Here is a 21943-nt window from a genome sequence, read left to right as displayed (position 1 = left end):
TATCTTAGTCTTTCTAGTCAATTAATTTTTTTTTTTAAATGTAAAAAATATCTTCTTGTCTTTATTGCCGACCACTTATTGTTTGGCCATGTACATCGGCTTTAAATAATTCATCAAAAATTAATTAAAATTGCCCGAATTCACTTCACGCGTATTAATTAATAACTTAATTTACGCAAAATAAATTGATAAAGTAATGACTAGGTCTGACAAAGTTTTATATTCGACTTTTTTCTAAAGAATTAGTACAGATACGGGCAAACTTCTTGAGCATTAAACAAGGGAGTGGGGGAAAGTTTGCACAGCGAGGGACACAAACGTCAACTGATTTACCAATCACGCGATCCGCCTGCGCAACACAGTGATATCTAAAAATCGCTTTTGCGCAGGGAAGGACATTTGTTCAAGATGTTTGCCGGTATCTGTATGCAATCAGAAATGTTTTTGCTATGCTCCATAAGAGGTGACGGGACTACAATAAGATCATTTGGGTTTATTATGTATAATGATATGTCTTCTTTTGTTTCAGGATAAGCACTATTTATGTATAATGGCATCTGATTCACCAGATCAGAATTTAACACAGTACTTTAGTTTGTGCAACGACTTCATACATGCGGCGAGGCTTCGTGATGGGAATGTCCTAATACATTGGTGAGTTTTTTATTTTTGTATATAACAGGGTCAAACTGATAGGAGGCTTACCTGATTGATACCGCCGCCCATGGACATTCTCAATGCCAGAAGGCTCGCAAGTGCGATGCCAGCCTTATAAGAATTGGTACGCTCTTGTAGGATATCAGAGCGAATTGGTTCGGAAATACTTCAATGGGCAGTTTGCTCCACATAGTGTGTGGCAAAAACTGCCTTGAAAAAATGCTCAGTTGTGGAACGACAGACGTCGAGGAGACACGGTGATAATTTCGTATTCTGCCTCGACGTCCCATGGTGATAATCAACTGGTAATACGAACAACTCCTCTGAACATCTTTTGATGGAAAAGGCGGTAGCAGATGCCGAGGGACCTCGCATCTTTACGCAACGCCAAAGAATCACGCCGCTCGGAAAGTGGCTGGTCGTCGACATTTGTACTAGACACAATATCAAAATTTATTTCACATTCATTTAACAGTGCGGGCTCGAATACAGTATTATAATAATAATTAGTAAAAGTTATTAATTACTTTTTAAAACAACTATTTCATTTTAATTTTAAATTAATCTCGGCCTGTGAAGCTCTTTAATTACAAATATTTAAATCGTTAGTAAAACCTCAGCCATTTACTTAAAAATAAATTAAACGCAAGTAAGTAATTTAGCGGTTAAATGCTATTTAAAATCAAAAAAAGTCACAAACTTGTCTGAAAACGGTTAGTTAAACATGTTTATTTCAAATTATTAATAAACTATTACACTATATCTTAAGATTTAATGGAAATAAGTAGTTTTATATGTGGAAAAAACTTTATTTAGTTTGAAAAACAATACATCGGATAGTAATGTTCACAGAGTAGGGCGAAGACAAACGAAAAACAGACTTGACATAAAAGACAACAATAGAGCAAAAGGCGCGAAATTTAATTATTACAACACTATAACTATTATATTCATGAAAGGTTTTTTCGAATTCAGTCAAAAAATCTATGATATTTGGAATATATGATAAAGTTTTGCTAGTCACGTAGCTACTGACTGACTCACGCTGATCTGCTTTTAATTAGCAATTGGCAGTACAAATATGTAACGGGTTATCGGGTTTTAACGACCCGTTCAGACGCAATACGCGCTAATAAGTCGTAGCTCATGTTTATTGACTCTACAGATTAATTTACATTATTTTTGCCTTCATTCTGTTATGGAAAATTAGGGGTTTCCCCTAAATTTAAGATGTCCACGGGTAATAATTGAGGGTACTTTTTTCAAGAACCTTTTCTTAAACGCAGGTTTCTATATAATTTATATGAATCCCGGAAACCAATAATAAACCCTATAAACTAATAACCCTGGATCGAAAAATTGCTCAAAGGTTACAAAAGTACAGAAAGCTTTAAAAATAGTGTATGAATGGATAACGAGGAAAAAGAAAAAAAATATATGGCAAGATAGGTTAAAATATAATATGTAATAATTATTCATTTTTGTACACAAAGTGAACATAGTTAAATAAAAAGAAGAGCAACTGGCGGTTGCTTCTAACGATCTCTTCTAGGCAACCACTGTGAGTAGAGAAAAAAAATGTAATGAATTGTATAAGATAGGCAAGAAGTGCAAAATTACATATTGCATTGTTGTTGAGACAAAACTAAAGAGGAACGAAATAAAAATAAAGACATTACTATTATGTCATTAATATATGTAAATTTGTTGATATATTACAATAATATTGAATGTATATTAAATTAATATTTGATTACCTCGTCGATATTTAGGTGTATCTAAAGTTGGTACTAGAAAGAGAATTGTGTAGGAGTTGGCATCACTGCCTTCGTCGCATAAATATTTATTCTAAACCCGTAGTTAACATAAAACTAAAAAGACTTTACGTGATAACGACTCATCTGCAAGTTATATTACATAAATTATTCTGGCATTCAGCCATAACAGGAATAATTTATGTACGTGCAACTGTGCAATGTGAATTTTATTGAATAGTTTTAACGTTCGAAGAAATATTTGATTACAAGGTCAATGACGAATAGAAAGATAGACATGAAATTTATCATTTAGTGTTAACAAATACAGTTAACTTTGACTGTCTCTTGTACAAACAAATAGAAATACAATTTAATCAATATCAAAATTAATGAGTATTTGTATATAAATGAAATAACGCTTAGGAAATAAGAATTATATTACTCCGTTTAACTGCCACGCCGCACCGGTTCTGTTTTCGCACGCTCTATCTTCTTACGCGGTTCACTTGTTTTAATTCCTTTTAACAAATCAAATGTTATAGAAGAAATCTTATATCAATCAAGGCAACAATAAAAATCAACGGGCAACTGACTCGATACTCGTAACATTTCCTGATAATCCTAACATTCTGGGACATACATTTTTAGTTTAGCTGGTATGTCACGTAGCGTGACAGTGGCTGTTGCATATATAATGTCGGTGACGCCGCTGACGTGGCGGGAAGCGCTGAAGGTGGTCAGAGCTGGTCGCGCCGTCGCTAATCCTAACCTGGGCTTCCAGAGGCAGTTGCAAGACTTTGAAACTTATAAACTAGTTGAAGTAAGTTACTTGTGGAGATGCCTTGTGTACAATATTGTGTTAATTCGAATAGTTATAGCAAGTATAAGTCAAGTTTCCAAAGTAACAATTCCCCTATTAACATCGTGTTACCTTAATGAGTAAATATTTTTTCAATATGAATTTTATAAGTTCGTCTGCTCCAGATAATCTGCCAATTAGAATTTAAACAGACACCTAAATGAGGTTTCTCCATATCTCGTTGAGGCGTTAACAGACCTCAAACATCTGTGCATACCTCGGCCAATGCTTTTATTAGAAGCTCAATGTATCAGCAATCAGTTTCGATTTAATGATCAATACATTCAATTGATTTCACCTCAAACGAGATCTCTCAAACACATTCGGGTGAATTCATTAATTAAACTAATTAATTATTGGTTGCATAATGATTGCATGTGCCGATTAATTAATGATAAATCATTATGATTTGAATTTCATTTGAAGCTTAAAATTTTGTGCGCGTTTCGTGGCCTTGAAGGAACAATTTATTACTTTAACCTCATTGTAAGAAATCAATTCGTTATTAGGCCATGTTGGAGCCCAACTATCATACTTGCGGTTTTAGTCAAGAATAAAAAAAATGGTATTTTCAGGAAAGACGAAGATTAAAAGAACGATACCCGTCCTTAGCACTTGCTGATCGGGATCTCGCAGAATGTCGTGTGATGCTCGACTCCTATCAAACAATGCTCAATCAGAGGACAATTTGTGAGGGCAAGTGCGCAATGGGCAGACAGTGCCCAACAGGTCGGTAAGATCCTTTTTTATTCATTAGATACCTAATTCATAAAAAATAATCATAGTCTTTGGTTTACATAGCTTTTGCACATTGAAAGAAAACCGTTTCGAAACGTCGGAATAATTTAAATTTAAAATTATGTAAAAAAAATTATAAGCTTATAATAATACAAATAGCTTTAATCCGGTTAAAAAATTGTTTTCTTTCAAAAAATAATCAGTCTAATTGTATGTTTTTTTATAAAGTCTGTCTCTGAATGTTGTAATACACAAATAACTTTAAAGTATAATCAACTAAAAATATTTTACGTCGGTAATATCAAAGGTTTTTTTAATGCTTTCGAACAGCACATAAGTTAAAATGAGGACACTCAAATACTTAAGAAAATATACACGTATGAAAATGACATTCCTGCAACTCCTGAAGGACTCTTTGAATCAAAGAAGTCGCAGGAATGCGCCAAGCATATGCAAATATGAATACATAAATAGAAATTGGGTAGGAATCTAACAAGGCAAATGAAAACAATATTAAGAGTAAATAATTAACAATGCAAGGTTGCTGAAACGATTCGGCGAAAGATAATTATACTAAATCGTAATAAGGCCGTTTCGTATTTTCAAATAATTATATTGTTAAACTCGGATATACAAAAATCTGACGATGTCGTAAATTTAATTGTAATTGACAAATAATGTTAACTGTGAGAGATTGATTTGTGATTTAATAGTTTAATTATAAAAGAGTTTTACAACTTTAGATATATGTTTGTATTTATTATTTGTATCTTAAAACTGTTAATATACGGAAGTATAAGGTGTATTAGAGTCATTCTATTTCACTATTCTGGTTTATATGAATCTTTACAACTTAAAAAAAACACAGAAACATTTATAAATAATTATTTAAAACATATTATAAAATTCCCTAAAGAACTTTCTCCCAAACCTAGTAGTGGCTGACTGGAATAAGCTCTTTTAAAAACAGGTTGGAAAATTTATCCAAATCTGTAAATAAATACCCGCAATATTTATTAATAGTTCTAAATACACACAGTGTTGGCCTAGTGGCATCAGCGTTCGACTCTCATCCCTGAGGTCGTAGGTTCGATCCCTGGATGTGCACCAATGGACTTTCTTTTTATATGCGCATATAACATTAGTTCGAACGGTGAAGGAATACATCGTGAGGAAACCGGCTTTCCTTAGACCCATAAAGGCGACGACGTTTGTCTTGCCTATTAGATTAACAAATGATCACGAAACAGATACAGAAATCTGAGGCCCAGACCTGAAAAGGTTGTAGCGCCATTGCTTTCTTTTATTTTATTAAAAACACACAAATCTATAATTAATTGTAATTAATATCAAAGAGAGAGAGAGAGAGTCAAAGAGTCACTCGGGTTGCGTTAATTGAGCGGGTCCCCTTTTATCTTGATGAAAACCTTTGTACCGAACTTTCAATTTGAATATCAAAGGACAATTAAAGTGGATGAATTGTTTCGTAGATTTTTTCGTTCTGACAGCTTGAGTTTTCGCTTACAATAGTCAAATCAGATTAGCGTTCGTCTCGTAGCGTGTTTTTGCGTTTGTCTGGTATATTTCTTACGCTACTCGTTCTTCTAATCTATTAATCACAAACTGCACTTTAGCGGAAATCCGCTAAAATATTACGGTTAAATAACCGTAATATTTTTAATATAGCTAATATAATTAAAAATATGTGCGAGTCGCCTCGGTTTTTTTGTGGTTTGGAGTATTTTTTCGGTGGTCTTTATGTTTACTAGGCAAACATCTCAGGCGTAAACCCTTTTTGTTTAAATGATTCTTTAAGATATGACTAGACTAAACAGTCCTTATTTGCTGTACATTTATGTAACTCATATTGTCAAAGTTACTTTGATGAAATGCTATGAAATTGAATGTTTAAATTTAGGAAAACGTGTAATTATATATAGTCTTATTTACTATTCGTAAGTGATTTTTATTTGGTGTATAGGTGTATGTAGAACAGGATCCAAGAGGCAGCCGAGGCCACGTCGTCCGTCCACTTCTTCTGGGGAATCACCAGGGCTAAAGCGTTCTCCTTCAACACTATCAACGGCTTCTACTGCCTCGGGATATCGTCCCCGGTCTTCACCGGCTGGTCTTTATAGTTACACAGGCAGTAAGTGTTATATTGTTTATCTTGTTACCTTAGGTTTTAAATGTGATAAAGATATTTGCATAAAAGAAACTTGTGGTTTCAACACGCGCATTTTGTTATTTTTGGCATCTCGTGGGAACTATGTTGTTTGAACTCACAATTCAACGTCACAGCGCCTTCACGACCCACCCGCTCAGCGTCTGGACTCAGCATCACACGTATCACGGATCCCGTGGGAGGAGGCACTGCCATGGCAGTTGGTGGCACGGAGTATTCTAGACGCAGAGCTGCCTCTGCACCAGCGACACCAGCTTTATCACCAGCTTCATCACCTCCTGGATCACCGCACAGAACATCGCACAGGTAAGAATCGAGCTGGGATTGCCACAGACAATGCCGATTCGGGTATAAATTTCGGTGATGAATTCTGATATATGAAATTAATTGAAAGTGCCGTGGACAATCATTTAAATTCTGGATTTTTCTGACGTATAATACATCATTGTGGTGAAGAAAGTTATGTTTCTTATGACATGCCGAAGTCGTCATTCAGCTCAATCAATAAATATTTTTCATATCAAAGAGTAATTTGTTAGTTTTTTGTTTACTTAACCGTTTTTTTTCTACTTATAATAGACCTGGATGTGCATGGACCATACCGAATTTGCATTGGGATCCAGAATCTATGTGATCATCATTCAAAAACCACCATTCATCAGGTTATTTTTTTCATAAATATTCAACATCTTTACGAACAACATTTAGCATGCCCAAACTAAACTCATTAGTAAAAATAGATACAAGCCAGTTTTTTTGGTTGTTTATCATTATTATAGAAATATGTTTGATATATGTGAATGTGAAGGAAACAATGTAACCTTACGTGATGGGACAGACCTGTATTTACGACTGTGCCGAACTACTTTTTGACTTCAAAGACACAATATGTATTTTCGACACGACAGTATAAGTTATTATAGTACTTCTTCTGCTTCAGGCACACACTTCATTTCTGAAGGACGTGTTTGTGCGTGTGTGTATGCCGCCGAACAACTTCCTCCACTCTCCCCCATTCTCGGCAAACCTCTGCGCCTGGATGATGAACGGGCCTTTACTTAATCGGTCCAGCGAGTAGACTCTTCCAGTCACGATGAGTTTGTCTAAACATTCTGTTCCTCTGCGTGTTACGTGTTCAAAAAATTCAGGATGCGTTGTTAACAAAGTGTCAACGGACGATTTTTAACCTGTAACCGGCGTAGTATGGACACGTTTGTTTCTTTTTTATTATAATACATAACGTTCTTAAAGTAAAAGAAAGTACTTAAAGAAAAAAAACTTCATCTACGTACAAAAAGATTACTGTTTAATGAACTTTATTTCTCATTACAAAAATGATATTTTTTATAACAGTTATTTGTTATTTCTTAGAAACTCAATATCTCTAAGTCTCCGAGAAACTCAATCTATACGAACGAGATACACGTCGCCAACAGACAGCCGTCCTAATTTCAGTCTACTTGGCTCATTCTGATGTGTATATATTGTATTAATGCCTCTTAAATTGGTTAAACGCGCTAATATTACGAATCTTGGAAGGTAATTTATTAAATAATTGCACACCCTACATACTTAATAGACTTCTTCAAATAATTTGAATTTTTTGTTTGATTTGTTTAAACATATAGGTACATAGTTGTTTGCTATTATTTTGGATTTTTGTTAGTTTTTATTATCTAAATAGTGCTTTTATTAATTTATTTTGTAGTGTTTGTATTGTTACGAAGACGGGTCGACGATTTCAGCAAGCTGAAACTGGATTTCTGTCCGTTTCAGGAGAGGGTCAATCCCATAGAAGAAAATTGTAATTCACTTAATATTACCTTCGTTTTCAGGAAGCTAAAACATTTTTTCAGACCATTTCCCATCAAGTGTAGTCAAATAGTACAGTTTTCAGAAAATCCCTTGTTGTCGGGGCTGCTTATACCCCTTTGATGAAGGAATATTCTAGAGTGAACAGTCTAGGTGTGAGACGGGATGGAATGATACACGAAAGAGAGGAAAGATCGGAACGTTTTCGAAGCTAAAGATAACATTCTAGAACGAGGTACGACAAAGACGAAGCGATGTGCGGCAGAGATAAAGAGAATTGTACCTACGGTCTAGAATTGTGCTATAAAGATAGACCAACTACTCGGTACCACTTCCGCCTAGAAAGTTCTCGAATATCGTTCAAAATTATTGCCAATGATATCTAAGCGAGCCGAAACGCGACCGATCAATTAAGTTTCAAGTGCAATTCCGATAAATAAAGGGCGAATAGTGAAGACAATTAATAAAATACTGTGTCAAGTACGCGTAATTGAAGTAACTAGTTTCCGTATTTTGTGTGTGGTGTATTAGTTAAATCAAATTCCTCGTTGATTTATTTAAAAATAAACCCTTGAAGAGATCTACGGCGTTTTCTATCCGGTCCCCTAACTCGTAACAGTATGTTAGAAATTTTATATTACTGACACAGATCTTCCGTATTATCGTCTGTACGTTTTTAGCCCATTATCCACTTATCAATTTAAAGCGTGGAATTGTCCACTTAAGAGGATTTAGAACATAGGAGAAAAGTACATAAGGTTAAATAGATTAACATAATCTCATGGGCAGTAATCTATATAGAATGTTTAGATCAGCCGGATCATATTTGTGTTACATACACATGAATGAAATGCGGCGGTATCATTATACACTTTAACCGATCTTCCCGCCAATCCCTGAAATATGCTCCTGGTTAAGGTCCTTAAGCCTTAAACGTCCTTAAGTCCTAATTACATAAATATAATATCGACACCATCGGAAGACAAAGTTTAAAGTTTTGGATCGCAATACGTATTAAATCAATTCGACTTATACAATAATGTTTACAGCTATAAACATTTCTCTTAAAAACAACATTAGAATAAAGAAAATCTTTTATATAATCCGAAGGTAACAGAGATAAATTCATATCTCGCTCAACTGATTGAAGTTCCCCTTGGTTGTTATTCGTTTTATTTAGGTCAATATTTTCTGCTTTGATGAGCATTGCACGTTTTCTTCTGGCATGTATTGCAGAATGTATGGAAGACATTTTATTTAGACCGGCAACGCTAAAATATATATCAAGTGACAGAATTGTTAGATCTAGTCATTTCTGTTTTAAGTCTCTTCGCATTACCGTTCAGCTCCCAGCGAAAACTTGAACATAACAGCTATTTTTCATATCATTAAATTTGTCTCAGTAGACAACCCTACAAACCGGCAAAGAACACAAAGAGTCTAGGCGAAGAGAAAAAGCCGGTGTAAGAAAATCTCAGTACTCTTTTAAAATATTAAATCATCATACAAAATGACTATGGTTTGCCATAGATAAAAGAAACCAGATGGAGTGAGATACGGTCCGCTCATCATTTGTATTATATTACAAAACTGTATTTGTTCACAACCATATTTGAGAGAATTAAGCGACCCGTCACACAACGCCAGTCACATTTGAGTGGGCATGACTTCATGGTCAAAGAAGCTACCCATTTGGCTATAGTAAAGTATGTATTCTTTCGATTACTAAGTTTGTCGTTTGATATGTCAGTGTCTTTTTTAAATTCACGAGCTGCAACTAAAATAAGATCATTCAGTGATGGATCACGATGAATGGACCAAGGAAAGGCTTGATATATATGGGGACTGCACCATCAGTTCCAATGCTTAAGAAGTGGTTTACCAGTTATGGTCGTACCAGCAAGGGACGCCAATTGTTCATCGGTCATCAAAAAGAGGTTGTTTTAGAAATCGTAACATTCGACAATCGAAGAATGAAAGTGCATGAGGTGACGGAAGATGTAGGCATCTTAATTGAGTGGATCCATCGCATTTCACGTGATTGTTTGGATATGAAAAGGTAGTCGCGATTGCTCACACTCGACCAAAGTGAGTCAAAAGAGTGCTAAGCTATGTTCAAGCACATATATAAGATAGTGGGTTTCTCTTGGTGAACGTACAACTTCCAAAGAAGGCCACTTTTTTGTGGGATGCACGCAGTTTCAATATTATTTATTTGTTGTTTGTTTCATATATAGATTATCTCGTATAGTGCTATACTATCACCGACGAATATTATTCAAACCTTTAAGACTTCAATATTGATTTCAAGGAAAGATGACACTTGGTAAAGAAAAAGATGTCGTATCTTAAAACCAATGCATGAGTGTATCTGTATAGTCATCATGGTAAAAAATGCACAAACTGCTACAAACTTTTACCTCATCCACGGTAATTTCTTGATTTAGCCCCCTAGCTCTTGATTTGGCACTATTTCCTGTAGCCAAATTTAAAAAAAAAAACTGGGTCGAATGAATCCACCCTCGTTGTTGACTGTATTCCGAAAACTACGCGGCATTAGTTAAGTTTAAGATCACAAATTCTAATAGGCTATTTGACCAGATATTAAAAACATAATTTTTATTGATGTCAATAGAACATATGACGTACATGGCTGTAAATACGTCAAGATTTTATGTTAATTATCTAAAAAACTGTCTTCGACGAAACTAGACCAAGACAGTGTTAGGATTAAACAGGTGAAGACATTATATACAGGTATACGTCTTCGTCGTCAATTCGACTAATCTGTGAACGTTTTGTGTCACGTGACTGACGTATAGATCAACATATAGGTTATTTTACTCCATTAAGCATTTACACAGATCGACTTTCTAAATAACACTTTAATCTACATACTGTAGAATAGCCTATTAACCAGGTTTATACCCCTAAACCCGGTATAAACCCGAATGTATATAATACATATCAATATTTTCATATTTTATTTATTAATTTGTTTCAGATCTCGGGCGCTTCAAAGGTGTTCGTAGCATCGCACCATTCGAGTTACAATCCGGCCATTATCCTATTAAACTAGCACAAACGTCGATAGCTTTGATATACCATAAAACATGTGGACAAAGCCACCCGTGGCTTAATAAAGATACGGCGACGAAGATTTAAAAGATTGTTATCTGTTGTTGTTGAATCCAGTATTGCGGATGTTGTTATGGACTGTGGTCTAAAGTTGATAATGAAATAATATGACAAACACACTATTGCTACTTGCGCTGCCGGATTTATTCTCTCTGCTTTATAACTTGCCTAGGATGTTACCGGGTTGGTCATTAAGTTGAGATGTCGATTGGAAATTTGATTTGACATAGTTTTAAAGATGAGTCCACTTAATATCAGCCTCATGCTCGATGCCAGTGGCCGTAAGAACTATTATGATACTTCCGCTGCTGCATCGTTATTTGAGCAATGAATGGCTTGTGCAGATCGAAAATAAGAGGTGGCTAACGCAACAGCGCCCACTTTTGTCCAGGGCCTTGAGACAAAATCACTTTTTGTCAGGCGGGAATGAATAAATTTGTATGGTAATGATATTAGCTCACGCTCTGTCACGTGACCATTTCAATATAAATTCGTTTAGTGTTAGTGGGTCACGTCTGACGAAAAGTGATTTTATCTCAAGCCCCCTGTATGGAGTTTAGCCAAGACCTACCGCACCGTAAACTATTATAAGTTATCTACTAATTTCTTAGTAGATAAGTTTAAATAGTTTACGATACAGAAATAAATTCACATGAACAAACATCAATTGTTAAATTATGAGCGCAACTTGCGCAGAAAACTGGTCCTAAACTTCAGAGCGCAGGAAAGTCTGATTGCTCATCTCTACATACTTAATATATATCATACTTCAACTACTGTTCGCGCAACAGTAGAAAATCCTGCAAAATATTTCTAAATATATGCTTTATTTAATAGCATTAGATTTGCAAAACTATACTGTATGTTAAGCTAGTAAGAAAGGCTAGTGATCCTTAAATAGGTGAATGCTGAAATTTGTTCCTATCACTTTCGCGATATGACGCTCAGTTAAGCACTCAATCTTAGAGTTAATCATAATTATCTAACTTTTGAAAATACACGTTAGTTTCTGAATTCAAATTAACGATGTGTCCATTAGTAACGCTTTATTAATATACGAATAAAGGTCTTTAGGTCAAACCAAATATATATTGCCATAGCTGCAAAACACGAGCCTCAAATACCGCGGCCATTATGCGTCTCAAATAACAATCTAGTATTCTGTTTCGTCATTAATATCTTTAATCTTCTCTATCTTGTAGGTTCCTCTAATGTAAATAATATTCAATGCAATTTCCAATTCTTAGTGTTTTAAACGAAATGTTATCCTAATAGGTAATTATTTTTGTACTATCATGTCTTTGCTCAAAAATAGTTTGACTTTTCTAATTAGTACATGTTTCGCTTTGTTTAAATTTCTATTTGATTGCTGTAAGTTGTTCATAAATATTTTTAACATTGCTCATAAATTATACCGAACCAAAAACGTTTTAAAGTCTGTACGGGAAGAAAATCGTCGTATGCAAACAGTTATTGTTAAAAAATGCTATGCCTGCCTATAATGCATTTTTTAAATTTTTCATAATGCATTTGCGACCAAAAACTCCACGAAGTGTCTATTTTCGCTCAGACTAGGGCTGAGATTCAGATTTCGTACAAACTATGACTAACTAGATTCCCGTACGTCAGCATCCAATTCGTTTTTAGCATACGATAGTCACACTGAATCTCACAGTTCTAATTTACGCAAATGTCACATTTGAAATAAAAATATAATTATAGTTTTTTTATGTATTTGAAATTCGTTGGTAGTATTATCATCTATAAAAACATTTAAGTTATTGTATATTGAACAATTTTCAAAATCGGTGTTTCAGTTGTAAGCAGGAACAGACTGACCACATGTTGTGACGAAAATAAGTTGTGAAGTTTTGCATATCTCTTCTCTTTTTAGCGTAGCTTAGCTTAGCTTAAGAATGGTGATTTAGATGCCTTTTTTACGCGCACATGGTTCAAAACCGCGGTTTAATTCGATGTTATTCGTTAAATATAATAAGATTGTAACCTTGTTCACACAGCCAACAATCCTTGATTTTATTTCTCAGTGTATTCATAATCGCTCGTAACGGTTAAGTTTGAACGACTCAATTGGGCTTAATAAATATAAATAATATTACTGGCCGGCCCGAAGGTCCCAATGGATCGTTAGCGCGATTCAGGGTATGTGTCATCATATTATTTGTACAAGATTCGCTACAATTTTTTAAGACGGCCCTACATTGAAATCCAAAAAGTATAAATATTTTTTTTATATATGAGTGGAATATACTCAATCATTTTTATAAAAATTCGGTCATAGGTTACAATCTTATACTGATACGTCACATAGTATTTGTATAGTAGTTTTTTTTTACTCATGTACCTTTTCTCTATCTCTCGTAAACTTAGTTTCATAGATTGCACTACATTGCAAATTGTGAACATTTTCTTTAGTAGGACACACGTTTTTGTCCTTGTATACATTTTAAATATGCTCTTACCTTTCTTCATGTGGAATTTGCGGAGGAACAAAAACAGTTGTGACGTCAGACTACGGACATATAAGTAGTTTGTTTGTATTCTTTGCAGTACAGACAGGAAAAACAATAGACATCTATTGATATTGTTATAAAAAGGTTTAGGTTTTAATTTTTTTATTTCGCCTTGGTATCACTGTAAGAATTTAAAAATTCCATAAAGCGACCCTAATAACATTACAAAATAATTCATACCGTATGGGCGTAAACTGTTATCCTGACTGGAATATGTTATTTTTTATAATCTTTGGTAATAAATCTATTTTCAAAGTTTAATATGTTATATTTAAACGAGTACTGAAAGTTAATTCGATATAACATACTTACTGGGAAGGTTTATATATAAGTTAGCGATTGTGCTTCGTGAAAAATATCAAATAAAATTTGCCTTAGCTTATGCCGTTTAAATTTCTTCGCATTTTCCACATAATGAAACCTCTACGTATCATAACGACATAGAACATGTGATGAAACAATATTTTGTAAAAATATAAGAGCACTATTTTTGTCCAGTTTTTGAGAAAATATTATGTTTGAAACATTGTTAATAATTCATAAGGCATATATTTTATTATTTGAAGTCACTCATAAAGCAATATCACGAGTACCTAATAATAATTCTAAAATAATTGTATATATTTTTAATATAAAAATTTAAATATATTGCGTTTTATTTACCTTGAAACGCCACTGAGAACGCTGGAAATAAACATTGAAGGGTGGAACTATCGACACTCCCTTCAAAGAGAATGTTATTAATTCTTAGTGTATTTTGAAGTGTAATCACGTAAAAAGACGTTCCTTCTCGACCTCAGGTAAGCTCTGTCACCCAATTTTAGAACTAGAATACAAAAGAGGATTGGCAGCGACAATTTGTATCCTAGTTTATTAGGAGCGTTCGTTGTCTACTGTTCGTCTACTGTTTTACAAGAATATTTTATGTTATCATTTTCGATATCTCCTGCGAGGGAATTAAACTAAAGCGAAGTAATTTAAATATCCTTTATTTAGATTCTTATAAAGACACTGAAACATTAATAACTAACATTGTCTGAAATAAAAGTTAGTGTTTCTTTTACAAAAATAATTTCATATTTTGAACAGAGAGCGGTTATTCTTCTACATTAAATACCATTTTATTTTTACCGTCAGTTAATATTTAATTGACTCTATGGCTAAAAATTCATAGACAAGTTGAAGCGCGCGACTGTCAAAACTGTTTGAACATTTGACAGTTGGATTGATCACACGCGCTTAATTTATCTGTGAATCTTAGGCTACATGTTAAAATGTGATTAAAATAATTACAGAAAGCCATTTCACTCTCTAGGACCATTAAATAACAAATCTATTTGTATTTATTTACATTTAAATACATAAGGTACTATATCCACAAGATAATTAATTACACACTTCAATCATCATAATTAGACATACAAAGCGGCAGAATGTTTTAGTTTTTTGTTACGAAAACGAAATTATTGAATTTTATGCTATAAACAAAAAAAATATTTTTCGTTCATTTTATACGTGATTTCGACATGATATTTTAAACCTTATTTATTAAAAGATAAGGTTAAATTGTAAAACTAAGTCTTTGGTAAGTATATTATTTCTATTATAGGATTAAAAATTTAAGGTAGACCTAATATCGTGGTCATTGACACATTTTAATCTTAATATTACATTTAAGTTGCATCTACAGATAACATACAACCCGCGCAATCCGACAAATCATTGAAGTTCATTTTGAAAAATAGGTTCAGAAATGGAAAGTATTAAAATTGGACGGCGAAGCAATGCAGTGTTGTTTCAAAGCTAATACAAAATTTAACTATCTAGGAGGGTGCATAGTCTTTAAAGAAACAAAACTGTACACGTAGTTAAAATGGCATTGGCCTATTTCCTCTGTACAATAACTGGTATCTCTGGTTTCATAATATCTATTTGATTCATTTTTTTTCTTCATATTTTATGTAGTTTTAGGGGAGAGCAAAACTAGTCTATAAATATTTTGTACAATCTTAATTGAAATATTAGTAAATACATCTACGTTATATCAATAATTTCGCGCCAAAGTCGTCTTGTACCGATCCATCTTATATCATAAATATTTATTAAATTATATTACGTACTACAATTATTAGGTGTTTTATCAAAAAAACAACATTCAATACAACTAACAACAATCGAGAATAAATATTTCATTCTTATCCTTTAGTGGAATAATTATTTAAAAATACTCCTAAACATAAAAATTGGATACAAAAGATTAATAGTAATTATAATTATCATTTGGGTTGGTCAAAAAGTCTAAACCCTCAGTATAACGTTTGGCTAGTTTATAACGATTCGGTAATTCGATTTCACTGCATGTTCAGCGATCTATTAGTTTGAACACGGTACTCGCCAACATGGATTTTAGACAAGCTCGTACAAACAGCATGTTTAACGAGTTGTTTTGTTAAATTTCTAAAATATACTCTAGCAGTTGTTTAACGGCTTGCAATTTTCTGAAAGATTTTTACTAAACATGAATCTGTCAACAATTCAAAGAGGGTGAATAGTGTATGGTATAGATTAACCACGCGCCAAAATCCATACACAAAAAGCATTATGTATGGGCGTGGTCGGGAATTAAATTATTTTTAATTAATTTATTTAAATGGTTACGTTATAAAGCGCAATTAGTGTCTTGAACATTTAATACGCCACATGGGCACAGATAATTTGTCGAGCAAATACTTGGCGGGGACAGAAAAGCCTAACTTTTGACGACTTCACTGGAATTCATCATCAGAGCTGAGTAAGGTAGTTTTTTCGTGATAATTAGCAGCCTGACTGATGGTGGCCACTCTCTGTGGCGGTGGACGAGGAGCTAATGTGGCGCCTTCTTCACCTCGTTTGCCTGTTCCTGTTCCACGCATCACTATAATATTGGTTACAACTGGTTAAATCGTTAACGAGTGATTTTTACTATTTTCTATTAAGAGCGGATATAGCTTTGTTTATTGCGACAAATTTATTCGAAGCACTGGTACTTTGGAAATCTAAGCTGAGCAGCAATACTAAAGGGAAAACTGCGCATATTACATTAAAACAAAATCTGTGTCAAAAACTTATTACGGAAATTTAATATAAACGTAGATTACTAAAATCTTTTTTGAACACCTTTTTTTACAGTTAATAGCAATAGCAATGTTAACCACAGCTCTTAATGATACTAGTTGTTTAATGCAGTGACGTAACAAGCAAAATAATTCCGACATAGGCATGCAGCAAACAACGAAAAATCTAATAAAAATAAAACTTACCACGCAACGACGAAAATTTAAATAAAATAATGTTACAGATAGAATCGTTTATTAGGGAAATGTCAGAAACAAGTCATTACACTATTTGACAGACTTAACCTAACCTAAAATGTCAATTTCGTTACAAGCGTTTAGATGAAAAAGCTGAATACAAAACTTAATATAATATTTATACAAGGCTAAATACAAAGCCAGAAAAAGCTGAACACAGAACATGACATGGGGTAGTCCACACGCAGGTCCTAAACTTGAATTTATAATTCACAAACGTACTTCATCTTTGACATAAATGCAAAGATGTTTGAATCAAAAACGTATGTTTTTCTTGTCTTTGGCAAAATTCGCGATTTGATAAATGCCCAACAAATTTTAAAACCTGTAATCCGTTTTCGTCTAGCTTTAACTACGGGATTAAATCCTTTAACAAAATATGAAACAATAATCACAGAAATAAAAAAAATATTACGCACTAACTATTATATGGGGTGGGTACCGAAGGAAGGCAAGACTTCATGCGTGTATAATCAATTTTTATTTTTTAATCTGTGGTTTTGTTGCATCAATGTTGCCATGCAAAATATTAAAAAGATTTTTTTTATTGCCCACCTACGGTCCTTAATCTAAGACAAGTATAAAAAAGGTACGAATTTTAATATGGAAATGATTAGTCCGAATCGTTTATTATGAAAGCGTAATTTACAATAAATACATGCGGCCATTTATATATTCGGACTACTCGATACCATTTTAACTCTAAAGCTAAATTAAATCTTATTTAAGTTTCTCATGACCGAGCACCGAAAAATAGAATTTCACTGAATTTTAATAGTTTTAATTATTTTTTCGGAATAAACTTAATATTTAATTGAGCAGTTAATGATTTGATGTAATTGCGATTAGTTTCCATGCTCGGCGGAAATTATGTTACTGGCAACACTGTTGCTGAAGCTAAAGATTTTTTTTTAAAATTTTTATTATTTTTCATTGAGTCACAAGTAACATAACAGGGTTAAACAAACAATAACTGTGTCTTTGATAGAGGCTTCAATTGAATCCAACTATTAACTAATATTTTTAGCATAGATAAAATGTTTAGAAGAATTATAACAGACAATATTCTGTATAAAAATATTTTCTATTTAATATTGTTACGAATTACGATTTGTTATAGAAATTAGTTTGAAGTCTGTATCAAAGGCACTTTACAACGAGCAATGCACTTCATGCAGAGCTTAAAGTTTCTCATAAGGCAGGTGGGAAGTGACATCTGAAAGCAAATAAACCAAAACAAATGAAGACATTCAATTTTTTTACGGGTTTTTTACTTAAAATTAGAATTTATTTACATCTGTGAACGTATTCAATCGTCACATAATGCATGTTGTAACATCAATGCGACCTAACTGCACTTTTGTAAATAATATTGTACATATTGTTAGAAACTATTATTTTATATAGCTTATTTTGATATGATTTCATAACATACGTACATAAATAACCTACTCTAAATTTTTTCGCTAAGTGAAAGTATTTTTTTTAAAAATAAAGTACCTTTTTCTTTACCTTTATTTTTACCTTTACTTTGAACCGAAATCATGTTTCCTAGTGTCTATGACTTTATGGTAACGCACAGTGCGTATAACGTAAATTTAAAAACATTATTAGCCTTCGAAGATGAAATTTAGGAAAAAATTGTTTTAGCTTAGCTTTTCCTATGAATTTTCTTGTAGCAATTACGACTGGGGTTATTGATATTGAACCCGGGCAAAATCTACCTGTTAGAACCCTTTTGAAACATAAAGCAGTCTAGAATCTTTTCTCAGATTTAACTAAAGCAAAATAACAAATACTTTAAGCAAAAGTGAGGTACTGATATAGTTTTTATTAAATTTCAAGTTTATAACAGCAAATTTAGCCAGTTTCAAAAATTACTTAAGAATGTTCTAGCTTTAACTACCGCACTAAACCATTTACAGCTGGCTTTTGATGTTGGTAATGATACTATTAAACTTAGTTGTCAAAGTCTACAACAAACGTATATTAGGACTTAAATATTAACTATTATAAATATAGCATTCAATATCGATCAACATTAAGACACTGGCAAATGAAAATAATAAGCGTACAAAAAATAACTGTGTGAAAGAGACACTTGTAGTTTTGTATTTTCAACTTACAACGACAGAGAACGATACCGCTCTAAAGCGTGGTTATCATAACGTTCGAAATGTGTGACAGAGACAAGTATAGTTTTGTAAGTGCCTTTATCACAAAGTTGGTAATATGTGACAGAGACAGATATACATCAGCTGTGATCAGTATATTCGGTCTAAGTCGCATAAGGACATGCTATCTCACTCACCCGAGCTATATTGCGTGTACTGTTGATATTGAGGGTGGAAGTTGTGGAATGCGTCCGTCATTATGTCCTTTGGATTCATTGTCTCCTGAAAATTAAAATTAAAATTTCGATACTAATATTTTTTTTAATCAGTTTATTATGTTAATATGGATATGTGAAGGAAGGTTATATATTGTTTATAAAATATATATTTTACACTAATCGCTTTCAAAAACGGTGATAGTTTGTGTGTCAGTAAACGTCTAACGCACACTAAACACTGAGTAGAGAGTACCGCTGCCGTATGCGTGAGAGAAAGGGAAGCTAGACAGACTTACGCCGTAACGCGTTACGTAACGAATTGGTTTACCCTCCAAAAAAAGTTATCACTTCAAATAAATTCTTTTACTGTATATTTTATGTTTACAATTTGTAAAGACTTTTGCAAATCTTTATAAGGGGTTTGTTTATTTTCAATAAAAAACGCTTTGTACAAAAACAGGAACTTTGATTGACAATAACTGCGCCCTTATGCCTTAACTTCCAATTTCGACTGGAATTGCGACCTTACAGACTATGGGCTCTAATCTGACGTGACGATGAGACGTGTTTGATTTAACCGTTTCTTATATACAGTAAAACCTGCTTTAGACGATTTCTCAGGGACCCTATCAAAAACGCGTCTTAAGCGAGAAAGCGTGTTATACGGGATATGGAAAATAATATGTACTACATATTATTATGTTCTAATTTGGGTATATAAGGTATTAAATTATATTTATTTATTTACACTTCGTTACACTACAAAATAAAAATAAAAATTAACATAATTAAATCAAAAGGAGGGCAACTGGCGGCCTTATCGCTTACGAGCGATCTCTTCCAGGCAACTACTTATACATTTATAAATTACATTAAATATGTAGTGTTATTATAATTACATTATTTAATATAATCACTTATTTTAGTTTGACAGAAAGATATTAATTCATTAGCAATTTAAAAAAACATAATTCAACTTTTGCAGCTTCGCTATGATTCAAAGAAGCTACATAGTATTAAACGGGATGACGAATGGTATTAAGCTTTAAGAAATGTATGAAAATAAGTCTAATAATATATAATAATAATAAGTTGCAGAAACTGGCGTAAAGTGGCGTATTATGCGAGAAATCGTATTAAGCGTGATCGTCTTTAACGGGTTTAACTGTAGCTGTAATTTTGGGTATTTATTGGCCTACGCAATGTTTTTAGGTTTTTCATATAGTTAGTTTTTTACGTTTGTTAAATTAATACTGTAGTCTATAGGCATTATTGGAGCAGTGTTGGCCTAGTGGCTTCAGCGTACGACCCTCACCCCTGAAGTCGTAGGTTCGATCCCCGGTTGTGCACCAATTGACTATTTTCTACGTGAGGAAACCGGCTTGCTTTAGACCCAAAAAGACGACGGCGTGTGTCAGGCACAGAAGGCTGATCACCTACTTGCCTATTCAATTAACAAATGATCATGAAACAGATACAGAAATCTGAAGCAGACCTATAAGCGCAGTAAGCAGTTGTAGCGCCATTGATTTTATAGGCACTATTACAATGTACCGAAGTAACGAATGAAATAAAAATGTACCTTAAGGCTGCTAGAGATGGACTGCATAGTGACAGATCTGTGTGGGTCGCGACGTGCGTGCGCGTATACGCCCGCGGGGAACGCGTACCGCAATGCAACTCCAGCCGCCAACATCTCGATGCAAATGAGGAAGTTCTGGTATCCAGCAGATACCGTACCGGCTGTTGTGGGGATGCCATTTTCGTCTATTATCGGTGATATCACTTCCGCTTTTTCGAGAATAGCGAGGGCCACACCTGAAAAATATCGTAAAAAAAAATATAGATTGTACTTGTAATTTTTGTGTCGAAAAACGAAATAATTCTGTGAGAAATTGTATTATTAATTGTAAAATTAAATTATTAGCCCAAAATCATCAAACGATCTTTAGTATTGTCTTTTGTTAACATAGCTTTTACACATTGAAAGCAAACATCTTTTTTACCGGATTGAAGCTATGTATTATTATAAACTTATAATTATTTTACATTATTTAAATTTTTTTCCGAAGTTTCGCGTGCTTTACAGCGTGCGTGGTCACGGTGACTGGTGACTTATTATAAGTTTATATACTTCGCTTCAATCCGGTAAAAACAAGTGTTCTCTATCAAACGTTCTAGCTTAAACGACAGCGTTAATATATTTTTTTTTTATATTATCAAGCTTTAGTTAAAATCAAAACAGGTCACTCCGAAAAACATATCTTTAAGATCGTTAAAAATAAAGCAATAATATTAATTATACAAAATAAAATATTAAAACTCACCTTGCCAGAAGGACAAGAAGATGACAGACTTAACCGTAAAGAACTTGAGCACTGGATCAAAAGGCTTCAGCATCTCTCGAGTGGCACCGAGGAAGAGGAACAGGCTGTACAGCGCCAGACTGACCGAGAAGTTGTAGATGATGGTGATGTAGATATAACCACCGCTTGGGGACCAATCACCATCGTGGTAGTGGCCAGCCGACTGAGAAAAAAATATAATTCTAATCTATATTTGACCAGATAAGTTGTCATCGTAT

General features: G+C 33.6%; 2 protein-coding genes across 4 annotated transcripts in view; one reads left to right on the top strand and one right to left on the bottom strand.

Annotated features, from left to right (window-relative positions):
* Positions 1 to 12689, top strand: part of LOC123712311 (dual specificity protein phosphatase 22-like) — a 31917-nt gene extending 19228 nt beyond the window's left edge. The window contains exons 3-9 of one of the 2 annotated variants that reach the window (XM_045665332.1): positions 530 to 654; positions 3063 to 3234; positions 3849 to 4002; positions 5993 to 6160; positions 6313 to 6502; positions 6776 to 6858; positions 11013 to 12689. In XM_045665332.1, coding sequence (XP_045521288.1) covers positions 530 to 654; positions 3063 to 3234; positions 3849 to 4002; positions 5993 to 6160; positions 6313 to 6502; positions 6776 to 6830 — 864 coding nt within the window. In that variant the 3' untranslated portion in view covers positions 6831 to 6858; positions 11013 to 12689. The remainder of the gene's footprint in view (positions 1 to 529; positions 655 to 3062; positions 3235 to 3848; positions 4003 to 5992; positions 6161 to 6312; positions 6503 to 6775; positions 6859 to 11012) is intronic. The other variant, XM_045665333.1, reaches the window with a different exon arrangement.
* A 2032-nt stretch (positions 12690 to 14721) lies between these two features.
* Positions 14722 to 21943, bottom strand: part of LOC123711750 (transmembrane protein 184B) — a 33134-nt gene continuing 25912 nt past the window's right edge. The window contains exons 5-8 of one of the 2 annotated variants that reach the window (XM_045664490.1): positions 21687 to 21888; positions 20942 to 21177; positions 19339 to 19423; positions 14722 to 16591 (exon numbers count right to left, since the gene is read on the bottom strand). In XM_045664490.1, coding sequence (XP_045520446.1) covers positions 16443 to 16591; positions 19339 to 19423; positions 20942 to 21177; positions 21687 to 21888 — 672 coding nt within the window. In that variant the 3' untranslated portion in view covers positions 14722 to 16442. Of the gene's footprint in view, positions 16592 to 17008; positions 18244 to 19338; positions 19424 to 20941; positions 21178 to 21686; positions 21889 to 21943 lie in introns of those variants that run through there. The other variant, XM_045664491.1, reaches the window with a different exon arrangement.

Source organism: Pieris brassicae, chromosome 7 (genome assembly GCF_905147105.1).
Source record: "Pieris brassicae chromosome 7, ilPieBrab1.1, whole genome shotgun sequence".
In the NCBI taxonomy this organism is placed as follows: Eukaryota; Metazoa; Arthropoda; class Insecta; order Lepidoptera; family Pieridae; genus Pieris; species Pieris brassicae.
This window is presented reverse-complemented; position numbering and strand designations above follow the sequence as displayed.